At 41.2% G+C, this 18931-nt stretch overlaps 1 protein-coding gene across 8 annotated transcripts in view; it reads right to left on the bottom strand.

Moving 5' to 3' along the window:
- The window catches only part of EVI5 (ecotropic viral integration site 5), a 217689-nt gene that overhangs the window by 56625 nt on the left and 142133 nt on the right, over positions 1-18931 (bottom strand). For all 8 annotated transcript variants that reach the window (XM_029063239.2, XM_039911863.1, XM_039911866.1 and 5 more), the window contains 2 exons: positions 15614-15760; positions 11604-11699 (listed from right to left, as the gene is read on the bottom strand). In XM_029063239.2, coding sequence (XP_028919072.1) covers positions 11604-11699; positions 15614-15760 — 243 coding nt within the window. The remainder of the gene's footprint in view (positions 1-11603; positions 11700-15613; positions 15761-18931) is intronic.

Here is an 18931-nt window from a genome sequence, read left to right as displayed (position 1 = left end):
AACACATCATACGCATATCACGTACCACTGATAAGGGTAGAAAAGGTTTCCTGTAATTTAAAAATATGGAACCAAATGTTGAAAATTATTGTTGCTTTAGTAACTGGAAGAGGTATGAGTGACTAGGACTCCTTGTGGGGAGGGAACTTGTCTGTCAAGTCTGCTATCCTCTCCTGAGCGCTTAGTACTCTACACACAGTAAGCACTCAATAAAGACGATTGATGAATAAGAATTGTAGAAGACCGAGATTACAAAAGAGTTTGAGAGGTGTGGATGAGAAAGCTACTGGATTTAAAAAAAAAAAAATTTTAAATGAAATTTATTTAATTTCGAAGTTAAAGACTTACATCTTCTTGAAAGAAATTGAATAGAATTAGGTATCATTTCCTCTCAGGATTATATTTATATTGATAAATTGGAATTTTTTTAGCACTTCCATGATTTAAAATTCCAAAACTGTACATTTTCAATCAAAAATTTTTTTTGAGTTTTAAATTGGTAAATTCCAGCCTTCATAGAGCTTGTTACTTTTAAAATAAAAATAAAGATAAAATGACCATTTCCTGATGTATCTTTCACATTTTATTTTTAAGATAACAAGATATAAAATTGAACTAAAAAACTCATAACTTGCAAGACCCAGCAAAACTTCCTCCCTGCTCAAATTTTACCACGTAAAAGACGAACTTAAAAACTTTTTAAAATAAGAGTCCCAAATTGATGATAATGGCATGTTACATTTACCTATTCTCTTAGAAGCAATAATCATTTTAAAACAAAGTTTTGTAAGTTTGGCTCACTCTGGACATAAAATTTCCTCTTTATATTCACTGTTATCACAAATTTGAATTCAATGGTTCACTGTAGTTTAAAATAATGAATTTATTTTATGGAGAGTAGGATTTTAGAGTGGCAAAATGTTTTAACATTTCTTTTTCTCCTTTAACAGCCTACAAAGTAATCTAGCACACTGATTTGAACTAGTTTCCTCTTATATATAAGACTGAACAATATTTCAAGGGGGAATCATAACTGTCTGTTAATCTATTCCAGTCTCCTAGATAGGAGAATAAAAACCAAGAACAAGAAGAATAGAGTGAAAAATATTAAGTGGATTTTGAGAAGGGGCAAAAAGAGTTTACAAGGCCCTTACAATGTGAAATTCAACTTAAAAAAAAATCACACTGCCATAAGGTCCTTTGAAGACAAATGATTTATCCATAATTTCTTTATTTAAATTAATGTCAGTCTCCTCCTCTAAACTGTAAGATCACTGTAGATAAGGAAGATGCCTACCAACTCTGCCATACTGTACTCTCCCAAGTGCTTAGAACAGCACTTAGAACAATGCTCTAGCACTTAGATCAGTGCTTGGCACATAATAAGCGCTTGAAAAATACCATAATAATAATACTTACAGTGCTCAATACACAGTAAATACTCCATAAATAGTACTGACTGCTTGATAATGAATTTCAGTATGCATGTTTGCATTAAAAAAAACTGAATTTTGAAGAGGAATGAGAAACCGTAGGTTCTAATCCCAATTTCTCACAAAATGTTATCTCTAGATTGTAAAATCATTGTGGGCAGGGAATGTATCTGCTAATTGTTATACTGTACTCCCCCGAGTGTTCAGTACAGTGTTCTGCACACAGTAAGAACGCAAATAAAAACGATTGACTGACTGACCTTAGACAAGTCACCTCACTTTCAAGTTTTTCCATTTGGATAATGGAGACTAACTGACTACTGCTAACATACATGCAATGCTCTGATGATAAATTTTGCAGGAAAAAAAAGCTAAGGGCCCATGACTGAAATTTTAAAACTGTGAAGGACGTTGATAAGGAGACCATGGTATTATCGTTCACCAAATCTCACAAGAGGTCAAGGGAACTCCAACTGTTGCCTAAAGGTTGCAACCTCAAATAATCCAAAGGAAAGACTTCTTCAAAGAGCTGATAGTAATCGTAGGGAAATTAGTACTCCAACTGGGGAGAGAAGCTAAAAATATCAGCAGATTCAAAAAAGGCATTGACATGGACAAGAAGTTCATTGGGGGTGGCTAAACGGAAAGTTAGGGATTCATTCATTCAATAGTATTTATTGAGTGCTTACTATGTGCAGAGAACTGTACTAAGCACTAGGAATGTACAATTTGGCAACCGATAGAGACAATCCCTGCCCAATGACGGGCTCACAGTCTAATCTTGTTAGATGGTCCATTCTTAACTACTGAAACAGATGTCAAAAGGTTAATCAAAACACACAGTTCCTCTAAATATCTTTTATCACCACTGCCAGAGACAGAATAAAAGCTGGGGGGGAGGGAGGGGAGAAATCTTACTGATATGACTCAGTAATGGTATTTCTTATAGAAAAGCTCCATTGATGTAATTTTTCCAATTCAAACTTTTACATTTGGATGCATGAGGATTTATTCTAATAAAGCTATCTGCTCTAATTTGCTTTTAAGTAGGACCTAAACATGTTCTTAAGATCTAGAAAAGAAGATAGTTGCAAACAAATTTTTTAAGAACATTTTATCCACTTGCAGAATTAAATTTTGCCTGTGAAAAAGTTTTCCTGACGGTGGGTTAAAACAGGTGAGATACCACCAATAAGGAGGCAGCGGGGTCTAGTGGATTAAAGTACAGGCCTGGGAGCCAGGGGATCTGGGTTCTAATCCCGGCTCCTCTATTTACCGGCTGTGTGATTTTGGGAAAGTCACTTCACTTGTCTGTGTTTCAGTTACCTCAACTGTAAATAGGGTTTCAATACTTTTTCCCTCTCCTACTTAACTGTGAGCCCCATGTGGGACAAGGACTGTGTCCCACCTGATTAACTTATACTTTCCCCAGTGCTTAGAACCGTGTTTGACACATAGTAAGTGTATAATAAATAACTAACAAAAGTATAAACTTTTGCCCACAAAAAAATTAGTATCACATCTCCCCCTAGTGGATTTTTGAATAATTGCCAAACCCTTGCATAATTAAATAACTTTTCCTTTTATGTACACTAAAAGTGCCTGTTTAAGAAAACTTTGATAAATCAGTGGAATCTCTTGAGCACTGACTGTTTGCAGAACACCTGGGAGAGTACAATACAATGGCATCGGTAGACATATTCTCCGCCCATAATCCATCAATGGTATTGAGCGCTTACTGTGTGCAAAGCAGTGTACTAAGCTCTTGGGTGAGTACCATATAACAGACGTGGTAGACCTGTTCCCTGCCCATAACCATCTTACAGTCTAGAGAGGAAGACAGATATTAACATAAAAAAAAAATTATAAATATGTACCTAGGTGCTCTGGGACTGAGGCCAAAATCAAATGTCCATAGGGCACAGATCCAAGTACATATACATATATATGTATATATATATCACATAGGGGGACCCAAGGAAAAGGAGGCTTAAATCTCTTGGAAATGTGATCAGACTGTGAACCCGTTGTTGGGTAGGGATTGTCTCTTTTTATTGCCGAATTGTACTTTCCAAGTGCTTAATACAGTGTTCTGCAAACAGTAGGAGCTCAATAAATATGATTGAATGAATGAATAAGGCTTTGGAGGTTGGGAGAGTAGTGATCTGGCATACACAGAGTAAGAGGGTGTTCCAGGCCAGAGGGGGGAGTTGGGCAAGGGGTGGGCAGAGATAGATGAGATCATGCAAGCTGGCACTAGAGGAGCAAAATGAACAAACCAAGCTGTAGTAGGAAAAGGGTGAGGTAAGGAAGGCTGTGAGCCCATTGTTGGGTAGGGATTGTCTCTATTTGTTGCCAAATTGTACTTTCCGAGCACTTAGTACAGTGCTTTGCACACAGTAGGTGCTCAATAAATATGATTGAATGAAGGAAGGAGGGAAGAAAGGAAGGAAGGAAGGGTCGAGCTTATTGAGCACTTTAAAGTCGCCGTAAGGAGTTCCTGTTTGTTGAGGAACGCCTAGCTGTGCTACAATGACTAAGACAGTCTAGAGTGGGAGATAACATTAATATAAATATTCATTCATTCAATTGTATTTATTAAGTGCTTATTGTGTGCAGAGCCCTGCACTAAGCGCTTGGAAAGTACAATTCAGCAACAAATATGCATGGGGGGGTGGCGCGAGCAGGCGCATACTGTGCAGCTGAGGATGGGGAGGGAGAAATACCAAAGCCCTAAGGTTGCAAATCTAGCATCATCAATGACATTTATTGAACACTAAGTGCAGAGCACTGTACTAACTGCTTGGGAAAATATAAGAGTATTGGCAACATGTTCCCTGCCCACAAAGAGCTTTCAGTCTAGAGGGAGAGACAGATAGTAATAGAAATAACTTCTAAAATACATAGCTTAAAGATACACACATGTGTGCTGTGGGATTGAGGGTGGGGAGAATATTAAATGCCCTAAAATCACAGATTCAAGTGCATGGACAACAAGGAAGGGAGAGGGAGCCAGGGGATATAGAGTGACTCTTCAGAGATTGAAAGACAAAGGGGTCAGAAGCCTTAACTAATAATAATAACAATTATAGCATTTGTTAAGCCCTTACTATGTGCCAAGCACTGTTCTAAGTGCTGGGGTAGATAATAATCAGTTTGTCTCACATGGGGCTCACAGTCTCGGTCTCCATTTTACATATGGGGAAACTGAGGCCCAGAGAAGTTAAGTGGCTTGCCCAAAGTCACAAAGCAGATGAATGGCGGAGCCGGGATTAAAACCCATGTCCTCTGACTCCCAGGCCCGTGCTCTTTCCACTAAGCCATGCTGCTTTTCTATGCTCATTAATGGAAAAACCACTGAGTAACCTACAGAAATACTCACAATTATACCAGAGAAATTCAATCTGTTGGAACTTAAAGAGCTGCATCACAATGGGGGGGGGGGGGGGGGAAGGGGAGAGGGGGAGAAATGGGAAAGTGTCAGGAATTATAGTGAGCCCAAAACCAAGTGTACTCCCCAATCTCCTCAATTCCTGAAACCTAAATCTTAAAGGGCAGAGGCCAGGCATTGCGGGAGGAGACTGGGACTTAGAGAGTGAGGAACGGTCATCCTCTTCATCCTTCTCTGACTGAAGGTCCGCAAGGACAAAACTGATAAACGTTTTAGAATGGGACCCTCACCCCATTTTCAAAACAATAATAACAATAGTGGCCTGTGTTGTCTATGTGCTGACTATTCATTCATTCATTCATTCAATAGTATTTATTGAGTGATTACTATGTGCAGAGCACTGTACTAAGCGCTTGGAATGCACAATTTGGCAACAGATAGAGACGATCCCTGCCCACTGACGGGCTTACAGTCTAATCGGGGGAGACAGATAAAAACAATAGCAATAAATAGAATCAAGGGGACGTACATCTCATTAACAAAATAAATAGGGTTATAAAAATATATACAAATGAGCAGATGAGCACAGTGCTGAGGGGAGGGGAAGAGAGGGGGGAGGAACAGAGGGAAAGGGGAGGGAAAGGGGAGGAAAAGGGGAGGAAAAGGGGAGGAAAAGGGGAGGAAAAGGGGGCTTAGCTGAGGGGAGGTGAAGGGGTGGCAGAGAGACAGCAGAGGGAGCAGAGGGAAAAGGGGAAGCTCAGTCTGGGAAGGCCAGACTACTATTTAGAATAGTAGTCTACTATTCTACTACTATTCTATTCTATTATTCTAGACTACTATTCTAAACACTGGAGTAGCTACAAGATAATCAGATTGGATACAGCCCCTATCCCTTATGAGGTTCAGTCTTAGAGGGACAGAAAATAAGCATTTTATCCCCATTTTACAGATGAGGAAACTGTAACATAGAGACGTTCAGTGACTTCACCAGGGTCACATGGTGGACAAGAGGCAGAGGTGGAATTGGAATTCAGGTCCCTTGACTGCTAGTCCTGTGTTTTTTCCACTAGGCCGCGAAGGACCAAAATAGGTGGGCAGACTCAAGGAGGAGAATTATGAAAAGGTCTTTTCCTTGAAAAATTTCCCCCTCCTCCCAGGTGCCTGGCTTTGATTTTCTTTCTCTTTCTCCCCCCATGGACCTAGAAGAGGAGAATGGACAGATTGATGAAAACTTTGGAGGTTTGAGGGTCAAAAAAGGTGACCCGCAGGCTTATGGCTGGATGATAAAGAACCCACCTCCTGCCACATCCTGATGAATTTACAGTAAAGTGAGGAAGGAGAAGTCTGGATATTATGTTTCCTCTCATATTTTTCCAAAGTCTAAGCAGGTGATACTTCCTTCACAGATGATGGAGTCTTCTTCCAATCAGGAAAGAGACAGGAGTCTCGGTCTGAAACTTTGGCATTGAGAATCTACGTGGGGAAACTGATTGGAGTGCTAGGTCCTGGGCACTGTGGGCAGGGAACATGTCTACCAACTCTGTCATGCTGTACCTTCCCAAGTGCTTTGTATAGTGCTCTGCACACAGTAAGTGCTCAATAAACATCATTGATTGATTGGCACAGCATCATTTGCACTCACTCACCCCTACCAGTAGCGATTCCCCTGAGGCAGGGAGGATACCACATAGCCAAGGGCCTGACAAGATTGTTTCTTTGGTGTAGGACCTATTTTCGAGTCAAGGGAACATAGGCCAGAGCTGAACCAGTGTTTGCCTTACTAGTTTCCCCTCCACAACTGAGTCTGACTTTGCTTAGAAGCAGCATGGTGGAGAGGATAGAGCACAGATCTGGGAGGCAGAAGGTCATTCATTCATTCATTAAATAGTATTTATTGAGCGCTTACTATGTGCAGAGCACTGTACTAAGCGCTTGGAATGTACAATTTGGCAACAGATAGAGATAGTCCCTGCCCTTTGACGGGCTTACAGTCTAATCGGGGGATACGGGCAGACAAGAACAATGGCAATAAATAGAGTCAAGGGGAAGAACATCTCATAAAAACAATGGCATGACTTCTAATCCTGGATCCACCACTTCTCTGCTGTGTGACTTTGGGCAAGTCACTTCACTTGTCTGTGCCTCAGTTGCCTCATCTGTACAATGGGGCTTGAGACTGTGAGCCCTATATGGGACAGGGACTGTGTCCAACCCGATTGGCTTGTATCCATCCTGGCGCTTAGTACAATGCCTGGCACCCAGTAAGGGCTTAATATCATTATTATTAGTCACGGCAATTTTTTAATGGCATTTGTTAAGTACTTACTATGGGTCAGGCATTGTACTAAGCGCCGGGGTAGATATGCGATGATCACTCATTCATTCAATCGTATTTACTGAGAGCTTACTGGGTGCAAAGCACTGTAGTAGCCCTCGGCAGAGTGCAATATAACAACAGACACAACAAGCTCACGGTCTAGAGGGGGAGGCAGACATTACTATAAACAGATAAGTAAATCAATCCAATAAATGATAATCCAATTGGACACAGTCCCTCTTCCACATAGGACTCACAATCTTAATTCCCATTTTGCAGATGAGGTAACTGAGGCCCAAAAAAGTGAAGTGACTTGCCCAGGGTCCCAGCAGAAAAGTGGCAGAGCCAGGATTCTAACCCAGGTCCTTCTGACTCCCAGGCCAATGCTCCATCCACTAGTCCAAGCTTCTTCTTCATTCACATTGGCCTGGGCCTGAGCCTGTCTACCACATGAAATGCCCTTAGGTGACTGTTCTTTGCCCAGAGACCTTCACCACTGATAGATGGCAGAGTCTCAACAAGTAGAACCCAGGTCACCTGATTCCCAGAGCAGTGCTCTTTCCCAGAATGGCTTAAGGTGCTGGATTAAGGTTCCAGTCTTTTTAGGGGGTATAACAATGTTTTGAAGCTATGTGGCCTAGTGGAGAGTGGAAAACACAGATCTAATCCCAGCTCCACCATTTGCCTGCTGTGTGATCTTGGACAAGACACTTTACTTCTCTCTCATTCATTCATTCAGTCGTATTTATTATGCACTTCCTGTGTGCAGAGCGCTATACTAAGCACTTGGGAAAGTACAATAAAGTAATAAACAGTGACAATCCCGACCCCCAATGAGCTCACAATCTAGATCCGGGGGTGGGGGTGGAACGGAATCAATACAAATAAGCAGACAACAATATAAATAAATAAAATTACAGGTATAAACAAAAGTGCTGTGGGGCAGGGAGGTGGGGGAAGAGCAAAGGGAGCAAGTTAGGGTGACGCAAAAGGGAGTGGGAGATGGTAACTTGGCCTCAGTTATCTCATCTGCAAAATGGGGATTAAGACCGTTGGGACATGGACTGTGTTGAACCTGATTAGCTTGGTGCAGTGCATGGCACATAGTAAGCACCTAAATACCATTAAAAAAACCCAAAAAAAGCAGGGTCCAAAATGAATATATTTACATAAATAGACACCCACATGCACAGGATATTGATAATCTAAAGACATGAATAAGATGTAGAGGTGAACTGGGACTGTCTTGCCTAACCTTCATTCATTTAATCATATTTATTGAGCGCTGACTGTGTGTAGAGCACTGTACTAATCGCTTACAAGAGTACAATAAAACAATAGACACATTCCCTGCCCATAACAAGGTTACAGTCTAGAGGACAGTTCTACCATGCACTGGCCTTCAGGTACTCCTGCCCAGACTCTATATACTAAGAATACTGTAAGTTCATTGTGGAAAGGGAATGTGTCTGTTTGTTGTTATATTGTATTCTCCCAAGCGCTAAGTACAGTGTTTTGTACATAGTAAGCGCTCAATAAATATGGCTGAATGAATCACCAAACTAGCATCGCTAAAGCCACCAATCAAACTCTCATTTAAGAACTGGGAAACTTGCTTGATCCAAAACACTGGTGTGCTAGAGAAAGGACAAGATATGGAATGACATTTAAAAGGTTGCCTGTAGTTCATTACTTATAGAAGAGATAAGTAAAAGGCACTGCATATGACCAAATTATAAATGTTCATTAGTTTTAATCACCATTTTATAACATGATAATTTTCCCAATATAATAATAATGTTGGTATTTGTTAAGCGCTTACTATGTGCAGAGCACTGTTCTAAACGCTGGGGTAGACACAGGGGAATCTGGTTGTCCCACGTGGGGCTCACAGTCTTAATCCCCATTTTACAGATGAGGTAACTGAGGCACAGAAAAGTTAAGTGACTTGCCCACAGTCACACAGCTGACAAGTGGCAGAGCCAGAATTCGAACCCATGACCTCTGACTCCAAAGCCCGTGCTCTTTCCACTGAGCCACGCTGCTTCTCAATATGTAATTCTGTGATAATTCAAAATAAATCTAAAAATAGTTTTATATATAGTCTTATTTCAAGAATTAAAAAAAATATGTTCCTAACTAGGAAACAGAATGAAATACAAGGACATAATATGACTTGGACTTTAAAGGTGGATTTTTGTTGTTTTTTTTAATCAAAGAAGCCATGGCTCAGAGAAAACACGGTTTGGGCAGGAAACTTCAAGGTGAGAGATACACAGAGAGTGTCAGATGCAATGGCAAAGATTAAAACATAGCTTTCGTGACAAAAAAATACAAGGAGTCTAGACAGTAATGGGAACAAGTGAAATATCAAAAGAAATAGCATGAAACAAGTGTGTGGCATTTGGAAGCCAGAAAGCTGAAGTAGGCATGTGCTTGCTTCTAGATGAAAAGTTGTTTAGCTAGACGGAAACAAAACGCACAGGATGAGATTTTAGAAAAGAGGGAAATGGAAAACTAGAGTCATAATATGAAAGCTGTGCTTTAGCAACAAGATAGGGGCACCCAGAGTCGGGGAAATAATTTTAGTGAACCCTACAACTCTGCTTCTCAGCTTCAGAATGAAATATGGTATGAAATTTGGAAAGAAATCACATTATAAGGAAAGAAATTTTTACCCAGATGAAGAATGTCAAACTGTGTTCAAGAGTACAGAGAGGGCCTCTATAATAATAATAATGTTGGTATTTGTTAAGCGCTTACTCTGTGCAGAGCACTGTTCTAAGCGCTGGGGTAGACACAGGGGAATCAGGTTGTCCCACGTGGGGCTCACAGTCTTAATCCCCATTTTACAGATGAGGGAACTGAGGCCCAGAGAAGTTAAGTGACTTGCCCACAGTCACACAGCTGACAAGTGGCAGAGCTGGGATTCGAGCTCATGACCCCTGACTCCGAAGCCCGTGCTCTTTCCACTGAGCCATGCTGCTTCTCTAGGCATGGAGTGGCTAGTTAAGCCTTTGCTAAAGTGCCCCCTCCAGAACCACTCTTCTTCCCTCCCTGACTTTCATCTTCAAACTGCTTAGTCTCTGATAGTCTGGACCCTATTACATCCCTCCAACTATTGCTCCATGTCCTTCCTCCCATTACTCTCCAAACTCTTCCAAGGAGTCATATACCCCTCTTGCCTTTATTTCATCTCCTCCGATTCCCTTCTTGACTCCTTTACCGTCCAGGTTTCTTCCACTTCATTCCACCGATGACCTCAGATGAGGGAAGTCTCAGTATCCTACTTCTTGCCAAACCTAACAAACTTGATTCTGTCCTAACCCTCCCTGACCTCTCAGCGGCTTTAATACCGTGGATCGCTCCCTTCTTCTGGAAAAAACTATCTAATTGGGTTAGACACAGTTCTAACTTTGCTCTCCTCTCAACTCTGGCCAACCTTCTTCAGTCTTCCTTCTCTGCTGCAGAGTCCTTAACGCCTGAGTGTCCCTCAAGGTTCAGTTCTGGGTTCCCTTCCCTTCTTAATCCATTTACACTCCTTTGGGGAGTCCATCTGATCCCATGGCTTTACTATTATTAATAATAATGATGATGATAATTATTATTATGGTATTTGTTAAGCATTTACTATGTACCAAGCACTGTTCTAAGGTAATCAGGTTGTCCTATATAGGGCTCAAAGTCTTAATCCCCATTTTACAGATGAGGTAACTGAGGCCCAGAGAAATGATGTGACTTGTCCAAGGACACACAGTAGACAGGTGGTAGAGCCAGGCTTAGAACCCACGACCTCTGACTCCCAAGCCCGTGCTCTTGCCACTAGGCCCAAGCATTTGTTAAGCACTTGCTATATGCAAGCTCTGTACTAAGCACTGGGCTAGATGCCAATTAATCAGGTTGGACAAAGTCCCTGCCCCTCATGGGGCTCACAGGCTAAATAGGAGGGATTTGGTATTAACATAAATTGCAAAGCTCTGCTTCATAAGTGGGAGAGCTGCTGATAAAGGACAGGAAAATATTTGGATTCCACAATCACACAAGCAAAGGAGAAAAAGGGAAGAGGAGGAAATAAAAAGTATTAAGGGAGCAGGGAAGAAGGAAACAGTGGTACATTATGCTAAAAAGGTTACTGATATCTTCTAGTAGAGATATGGGCAATTATCTGGGACAGTCGATGAGTTTGAGTGAGGTGAGGGCCACACAAATACATTTCATGACCCTAATACTTATCAATAAAAATTGCTGTGACATTTACCATGTAGGAATCCTCTGTGCATGCCTGTGCGTGTTTTTTGCAAAAACATACAATATTAAAACTACTCTAAAAACTATACTAATAAACTTGATCCTGGGATTCTCATGAGCAAAGTAATAGTAGATACATTTTCACTTTTGCTGGACAGGAAGGCCAGCTGTGGCTGGCTCTCAGCCTATATTTTAACCACCCATGACTTAGTACCTGGATTTCTAGTTCAGCAATATGCTGCTGTAATTCAGCAACTGCAGCAATGCTGTCTGCTTCCCGGAGTCTCACCGCCATCACTTCTTCCTTATTCTGTGGAGAAGGAGGAGAAGAAAAAAGTGAGGAACAGAAAGCTTAACTGGATACAGTTATCATCTGGTGAACAGGCTACTTATCTGTAGCCTTAATTTTATGAAAGTATGTTGTCTCCTCAGCTCATCAGTTAGCTGAGATCCGGGGCTGAGAGAGCTACACTCAGCTTTGAGAATAAATCAGCTGCTTCAATATGAAGAAGCTGAGGAAAGTGGCAGTTGGCAATTTAAGTCTGCCACAGCATATCTACTGGTAGATAATTGAGAATCAACTCAATGATTGTTTATATTTAGCATTCTCCACACTTTGCCTGTAACATTCTCAAGATTAGAGAGTGAGCTTTCCTTTTTAAATCCCCACAGGCTCATTTGAGTGTTTCACACACAGTCATTTGAAAGGTATCTCCTCCATTCCACTTTGCTTAGATAAGATTTATCATCAATGGTATTTACAGAGTGCTTACTATGTGCAGAGCACCATATTAAGCACATGGGAGAGTACAATATAATCGAGTTGGCAGGCACAATTTCTGATTCCCAATGTTTACCTTCCTCATTACAAAATCCACTTCTTTGTTTTCAATTTATGGATATTTTTATACTAGAGAGCCTTTAAGCAGTTTAACCAGTAGATATAAGATAATCAGCCTGAAATATCCCTAGATTTAAACTGACTTCCAAGGAGAAGATCCATTCATAAGTTCTACAATTCATAGAGTTTGAAAACGCACCGCCAGAGTGAGCTATAACATGTCACAGTCATACCATGTAAAATATTTAAATATTTGATGATAGAAGAGCTCATTTTTCAATGGGTTTTGAGATAGTATTTTTTCATCCTAAATAAATTAATGCCAGGCATGTTCGGAACAATAAATGTAAGCCAAAGGTACAAAGGCAGAAGTTTTCACAGAAGCTTCGAGTAGTGGCTATTACAAGTTGGTAGATGAAATGTAGATTAAAACCAAAATCTGGAGAGGATTTCGGGTAAAATGAAGAAGTAAGCACAAAAATTTAACTTCCTTGTATTAAGCAATTAAAAAAGTCTTTGTAAGTTGCCAGCCAGAGCAGTACTCTTCATCTGTTCATTTTCTTTCAGAGAAAATTGAAATTACTTTCATAAAAAGAGAAAAATCTCTCCTTCAATGGGAGTGTTTATATTTGATAGATGCTAAGGTCTTTCAGACACTGTTCAAGCTCAAGCAATCTTGTTTTGGAAATATTTTACCCTAAAGCCGAAGAAACCAAAGACAACTAACTCCAACTCCGCTGCGAAACATGAAGCGGCAGGAAACATAAGCACGATAGGCCACACGAGACCTCAGAATTCCCGAGAATGCCGCTGAAGTCACGCAGCTACAATCCATATAAATCTAGCTTCGGAAATCAAACATTTTAATTTGATCAGACCTGTATTTCCAAAGACATTTCTCCGAGAGGCATACAAATTTCAATACTTACAATTTACACCGACAGAAATCTGTGACAGTTATACATATTAATAAGGATGTAATTTCATCTCTGGATTTTAGTGACACTGATAAACCCCTCAAAGCTTCACTCTTGGTTTGTAATGTCACCAGAACCGGATGGAATTACAGCTTTACATGTACCATTCCACGTACCAGTGAAAGCCCGTAATTTCTTATCACAGAATAAGAAAGTTGAAAGGAATTTTCTGAGGTCAACTGGTCCTTCCATCCCCTATGTCTAGACAGGATTACTTAAACCAGCAGTCGGGTGCCTATCCCATTGTTAAAGTTCTCCAAGGAAGGAGCTTGAGGTGGGCGTTGCAGGGTGGAGAAGAGAAAGTAGAGGGAAATCCTCCGAGAAGCAGTGGATAGAGCACGGGCCTGGGAGTCAGAAGAACCTGGGTTCTAATCCCAGCTCCACCACATGTCTGCCGTGTGACCTTGGGCCAGTCACTTAACTTCTCTGGGCCTCATTTACTTCATCTGTAAAATGGTGATGAACAGTGTGAGCCCCATGTGGGGCAGGGACTGTGTCCAACTTGATCAACTTGTATCTACTCCAGTGCTTAGAACAGTGCTTGGCACACAGTAAGTGCTTAACAAGTACCATCATTAGATTGTAAGCTTGTTGTGAGCAGGGAACCTGACTACCAACTCTGAGTACTTGAACTCTCCCAAGTGCTTAGTACAGCGCTCTGCACAGTAAGTGCTTAATAAATACCAACCATTGAACGAGTCCACAGTTCTGCCAATAGCCAATTCCAACTTTTGGAAACAGTAAATTACTGGCGATGTGAAATAAGATGCAGTCATGATCCTTGTTATTGCAGGGCACGGGGAAGGTTAAGAGAAGGAAGAAGAGGAGCAGGAGGGGAACCACCTCAGAGTTTCTTGGGACTGACAACACATAATGTGGACTTGATAAGAAAACATCAATTAATCCTAAGGTTTGAAATTTTTGAATCATGTTGCAAGTTGTTTTCCAATTTTTTGGAATAGCATTAAAAAGTCCTCAATTAATATAGACTTTATTAGGGGGTTCCACTCAATTGGGATGCTGTGTGATGAGCCTGCTTTTGCACCCTAGAAGTATGTTTTTGTTTCTCTCCTGGTATGCAAGCATTTATCATACTACTCAAACTTCCACAGGTTTAATTTTGTACTACTTTTAAAATTGAGAATGAAATGGAATGTGATACCAGTACAGCGATCACTCGGAGCCATAAATTACAGAAAGTGAACATAAATTGACCAGAGTGTACTCTAGGAGTTTCAAATCCTAAAATGCTAGAAGACCACATATCTAATGTCTTTCCTCCAAATACACCCAGAGTGATTTTCACATGTTTTATAGCCACATGGGATAAAGATGAAGAACAACCAGGGACTCCTGAATTCTCTGGGGCATAAAACCATAATAATAATTATGGTATCTGTTAATCCCTTACTATGGGCGAAGCACAGTTCTAAGCGCTACGCATCGTCAAAGCCATGCAGCAGACGTCTACCTGTACAGTCTTCAGAATGTTGGGGGAGGCTGGGGTGATCTGGAACTGAGATCTGGCTGCAAGGACTGGTAAGGAGTCTGAGGACTTCTCTGTTCCAGAATTGATAATCTGCTTAATTTGGCATTATCTTGGTTTGCTGACGTGGTTACTGATTTTTTCTCATAATTCACTGCTATTGTTTTTTGTAATCATCTACTTTCCCCTTAGACTAGTGCCCTGTGTGAAGCAGGAACCACAAAGCAGCATGGCCTAGTTGATAGAGAACAGGACTGGGAGTTAGTAGGACTTGGGTTCTAATCCCGGCTCCACCACTTGTCTACTGTGTGACATTGGGCAGTCGCAACTTCTCTGTGCCTCAGGAACCTCATCTGTAAAATGGGGATTAAGACTGTGAGCACCATGTGGGGCATGGACTGTGTGCAACACGATTATCTTGTATGCACCCCAGCACTTAGTACAGTGCCTAGCAAATAAGTGCTTAAATACCATAAAAAAGTCTGACCTTATTTTCCTCTAGTTTTCCCAGTACTTAGCTCAGTGCCCCACATATAGTTTAATGGTATTTGTTTAGCACTTACTTTGTGCCAGGTACTATACTAAGCACTAGGGTAGATACAAGTTGGTCGAAGTCCCTGTCTCGCAAGGGGTTCAGAGTCTATTAACCCACAATAGATGTGTTTTAAAATCTACAGCCACTTAACTTCTCTGTGCCTCAGTTCCCTCATCTGTAAAATGGGGATTAAGACTATGAACCCTACGTGGGACAACCTGATTCCCCTGTGTCTACCCCAGTGCTTAGAACAGTGCTCGGCACATAGTAAGCGCTTGACAAATACCAACATTATTATTTCAAATAACTGCGTAATTACAGAAAGCCTAGATGAGTCGAAATTGTTCTCAAAATGGAGAAAATATGAATTGTCATTAGAATTTACCTTGCATTCAATCTCCGCTTGTTTGCGTTTTGCTTCACTTAACTGAGTAAGCAATCCTTTGTTCTGAGCAGAAAGATACTGCACTTTCCCCTGTAGATTGTTGACCTCTTGCTCTGCCCTTCGGAGATGGTTACTGTTGATCTGGTTCTAAAAGTTATAAAAATAAGATAAACTCAGAAAAAAAAAAAGGAAGGAGAATTAAAGGGCCAAAACCACGAATTCAGTCTTCATAGTGCTTTGGTGTGAGTTTTCAGGAACAATGTGTACTAAACTTTGATCAAGGGGGATGCACATCTATCTCCTTTTATGCCCTGGCTGGGGATGATCCGCATCAGAATTACCAGGATGGGAATGTGTTATGGATAATGGGTGGCTGTGGAATTAGACAAGTCAGATTACAGAGTAGGGAAAGACGTTTCAGATGCCTGAAAAAGAACCACAACCATATCTTTCTGGCCTAGCTGATCAGTCTCAGAATACCTACAGGGAGAGGAGAAGGCCAAATCTATTTCCGATTAATTCAATAGTCTGGATCTTCTGGAGGGTTTTATAGATTCAGAGAACAGATTATGACAAGACTTGGTAACCACCCGGTTAAGATCAGAGCATAGGGTTTACTAAGATCAAGCAGAAAATAAACCACCCAGAAAGCTTGTGCAACTGTCCTTTAGACTGTAGCACTCTTGAATCATGTTTTCAACACACTCCTTTAAAATCTGTTGTACTGTACTCTCCCAAGAGCTTAGTATAATAGTCTGCACACAAGCGCTCAATAAATAGTGCTCTGCACACAGTAAATGTTCAGTAAATATGATTGACTGATCGACTAAATACCACTGATCGACTGGTTGCACTCAACCAGCTTTTCACTTCCAATCTTACCTTGCTAATCACCATTTACACTCTGTCCACATACTTTGTTAATAATAATAATAATAATAATAATGATGATGATAATGGTATTTGTTAAGCACTATGTGCCAACCCCTCTTCTAAGCCCTGGGGTAGCTACAAGGTAATCAGGTCATCCCCCCTAGGGGTCACAGTCTTTAATCTCCATTTTACAGATGAGGTAACTGAGGCAGGGGGAAGTTAAGTGGCTTACCCAAAGTCACCCAGCTAAGTAGCAGAGCCAAGATTACTCTGACTTCCAAGCCCGTGCTCTTGCCACTAAGCCACGCTGCTTAACACCACCCTACTCACTGTATCTGGACCTTGCCTGCCTTGCTTGTCCATCTTCCCTCTCTGGCTTGGAACTCCCTCCCCTCCTCATATCCAACAGGCCACTTCTCTCCTCACCTTCAAAGCCCTACCAAATCATACCCTCTCCAAGAGGCCTTCCCAAACTAGGCCCTCAATTCTCTCATTCGCCCTTCCTTCTGTGCCACTTAAACACTCAGATAAGCACCTCTTAAGCAACCGATAGTCAATACACCCTCAGTCCCTCAACTCTTATGCTTATAATTCCTTATAATTTATTTTAATGTCCATCTCCCCCTCTAACGGGGAACTCTTTGTGGACAGGGAACATGTCCATCAACTCTACTGTATTGTTCATTCATTCAATCGTATTTATTGAGCGCTTACTGTGTGCAGAGCACTGTACAAAGTGCTTGGGAAGTACAACTGTTCTCTCCCAGGCACCTCCTACAGTGTTCAGCACGCAGTAAGTGCTCAATAAATCCCACTGATTGATTTAATACTTTCATAGTTGCGCACTTCTTATCAAAGGGAACCTGTGTTACGGAACCTTAACGTGAGACTTTGAAAGGCACAAAACCAATTACGAGTCATATCGCCACACTGGGACCCATTTTAGCAGCTATATATAGTCCTATTTTACACTATACATAGCTTAACATTTAACTGGAACAATTAAATGATTGTCATCGAGCTAGCAAAAAAGTAAATCCTAGTATTTAAATATGATGAAACAGAAAAGTTGACTACAAATATCAAAACCTTTGGGTTCAGTTTATATAGTTGAGGTGTACTCATTGTGATAGGAAAGAAATCAAACCACACCATCTAGCAGAATATAGAGCATGTTTCAGGTCTCATCCCACCTGTAGGAACTAAGCATGTGGCGAAATCTACTAAAGCTGGGTTCTAATCCCAGCTCTACCGCTTGCCTGCTGTGTGACCTTGGGCAGGTCACTTAACTTCTCCGAGCCTCAGTCACCTCATCTGTAAAGTAGGGATTAAGATCGTGAGCTCCATGTGGGACCTGGACTATGTCCAACCCTGTATCTACCCCAGTGCTTAGTACAGTGCCTAGCATATTGTAAGCACTTAAATACCATATATATAACAAGTACCATATATATTCAATAATATTTATTGAGGGCTTACTATGTGCAGAGCACTGTACTAAGCGCTTGGAATTTGGCAACAGATAGAGACAATCCCTGCCTAATGACAGGCATTTATGAACATATATACTCTATGTAGAGAGAATCTATCTGTACATATTCACACATGCATAAATAAAAATATGAATCTCATAAATGCACATGAAAAGCTAATCTAACACTGTAAATCACATTATGCAATTATCCTGTATGCTTGAAGGAAGTCACCGAGGGAGAAGGTGCGTGTGTGAATTAAAAAACCAACGTGGGACCCATAGTTGTAACTGCTCTGTGCACAAAAAATGCCTCTTGTTGTGCCGTCTCTTCCGCAGCATTTGGAACAAAGCATCGCACCCAACGGGCACACAATAAATACCAGTAGTACTATGAGCTTGTTTGCCACTTGAAGCACACCTGATTGTTGTTTTGTCCTCCTTGGCTCTCCATCCTTACGAAGCTGCTCTTTTTTGGACTGCTACACCCTAAAAATATGTCTAGGTGGTTGATAGTGGGCATACTCCTTGCTCAGTTGCTCAGCCTAAGGAACTGCACATGAAATCTAGGACAAATTCTAAAATTTGAAAGGCAGCTCTAAAGGGAAAGAAAAACCTCCTCAGCATCCCTTCTCCCAGCCCTCAAAAACATCAGCAGAGCAAAGTAAGAGGGGGGAAGAAGGGAATACTATTGGTCTCACTATGCTCTCGTTCATTTTCCTCCACACGCTCAAGGAAACCCTTCGCTAGGACCATCTTTGCAATACCTCAGGCTAGTCCTGTCCCACTTTATGCTGTCTAGTTGCTTCCGACCAATAGCGACGCCATGGATGCAGCTCTCCCAGAAAGCCCCACCTCCATCTGCAATCGTTCTGGTAGTGCATCCATAGAGTTTCCTTGGTAAAAATATGGAAGTGGTTTACCACTGCCTTCTTCCACGCAGAAAACTTGAGTCTCCACCCTTGACTCTCTCC

This window comes from Ornithorhynchus anatinus, chromosome 4, assembly GCF_004115215.2.
Source record: "Ornithorhynchus anatinus isolate Pmale09 chromosome 4, mOrnAna1.pri.v4, whole genome shotgun sequence".
Lineage (NCBI taxonomy): Eukaryota > Metazoa > Chordata > Mammalia > Monotremata > Ornithorhynchidae > Ornithorhynchus > Ornithorhynchus anatinus.
The sequence above is the reverse complement of the archived record's forward strand: the minus strand, read 5'-3'. Positions and strand labels throughout refer to the sequence as shown.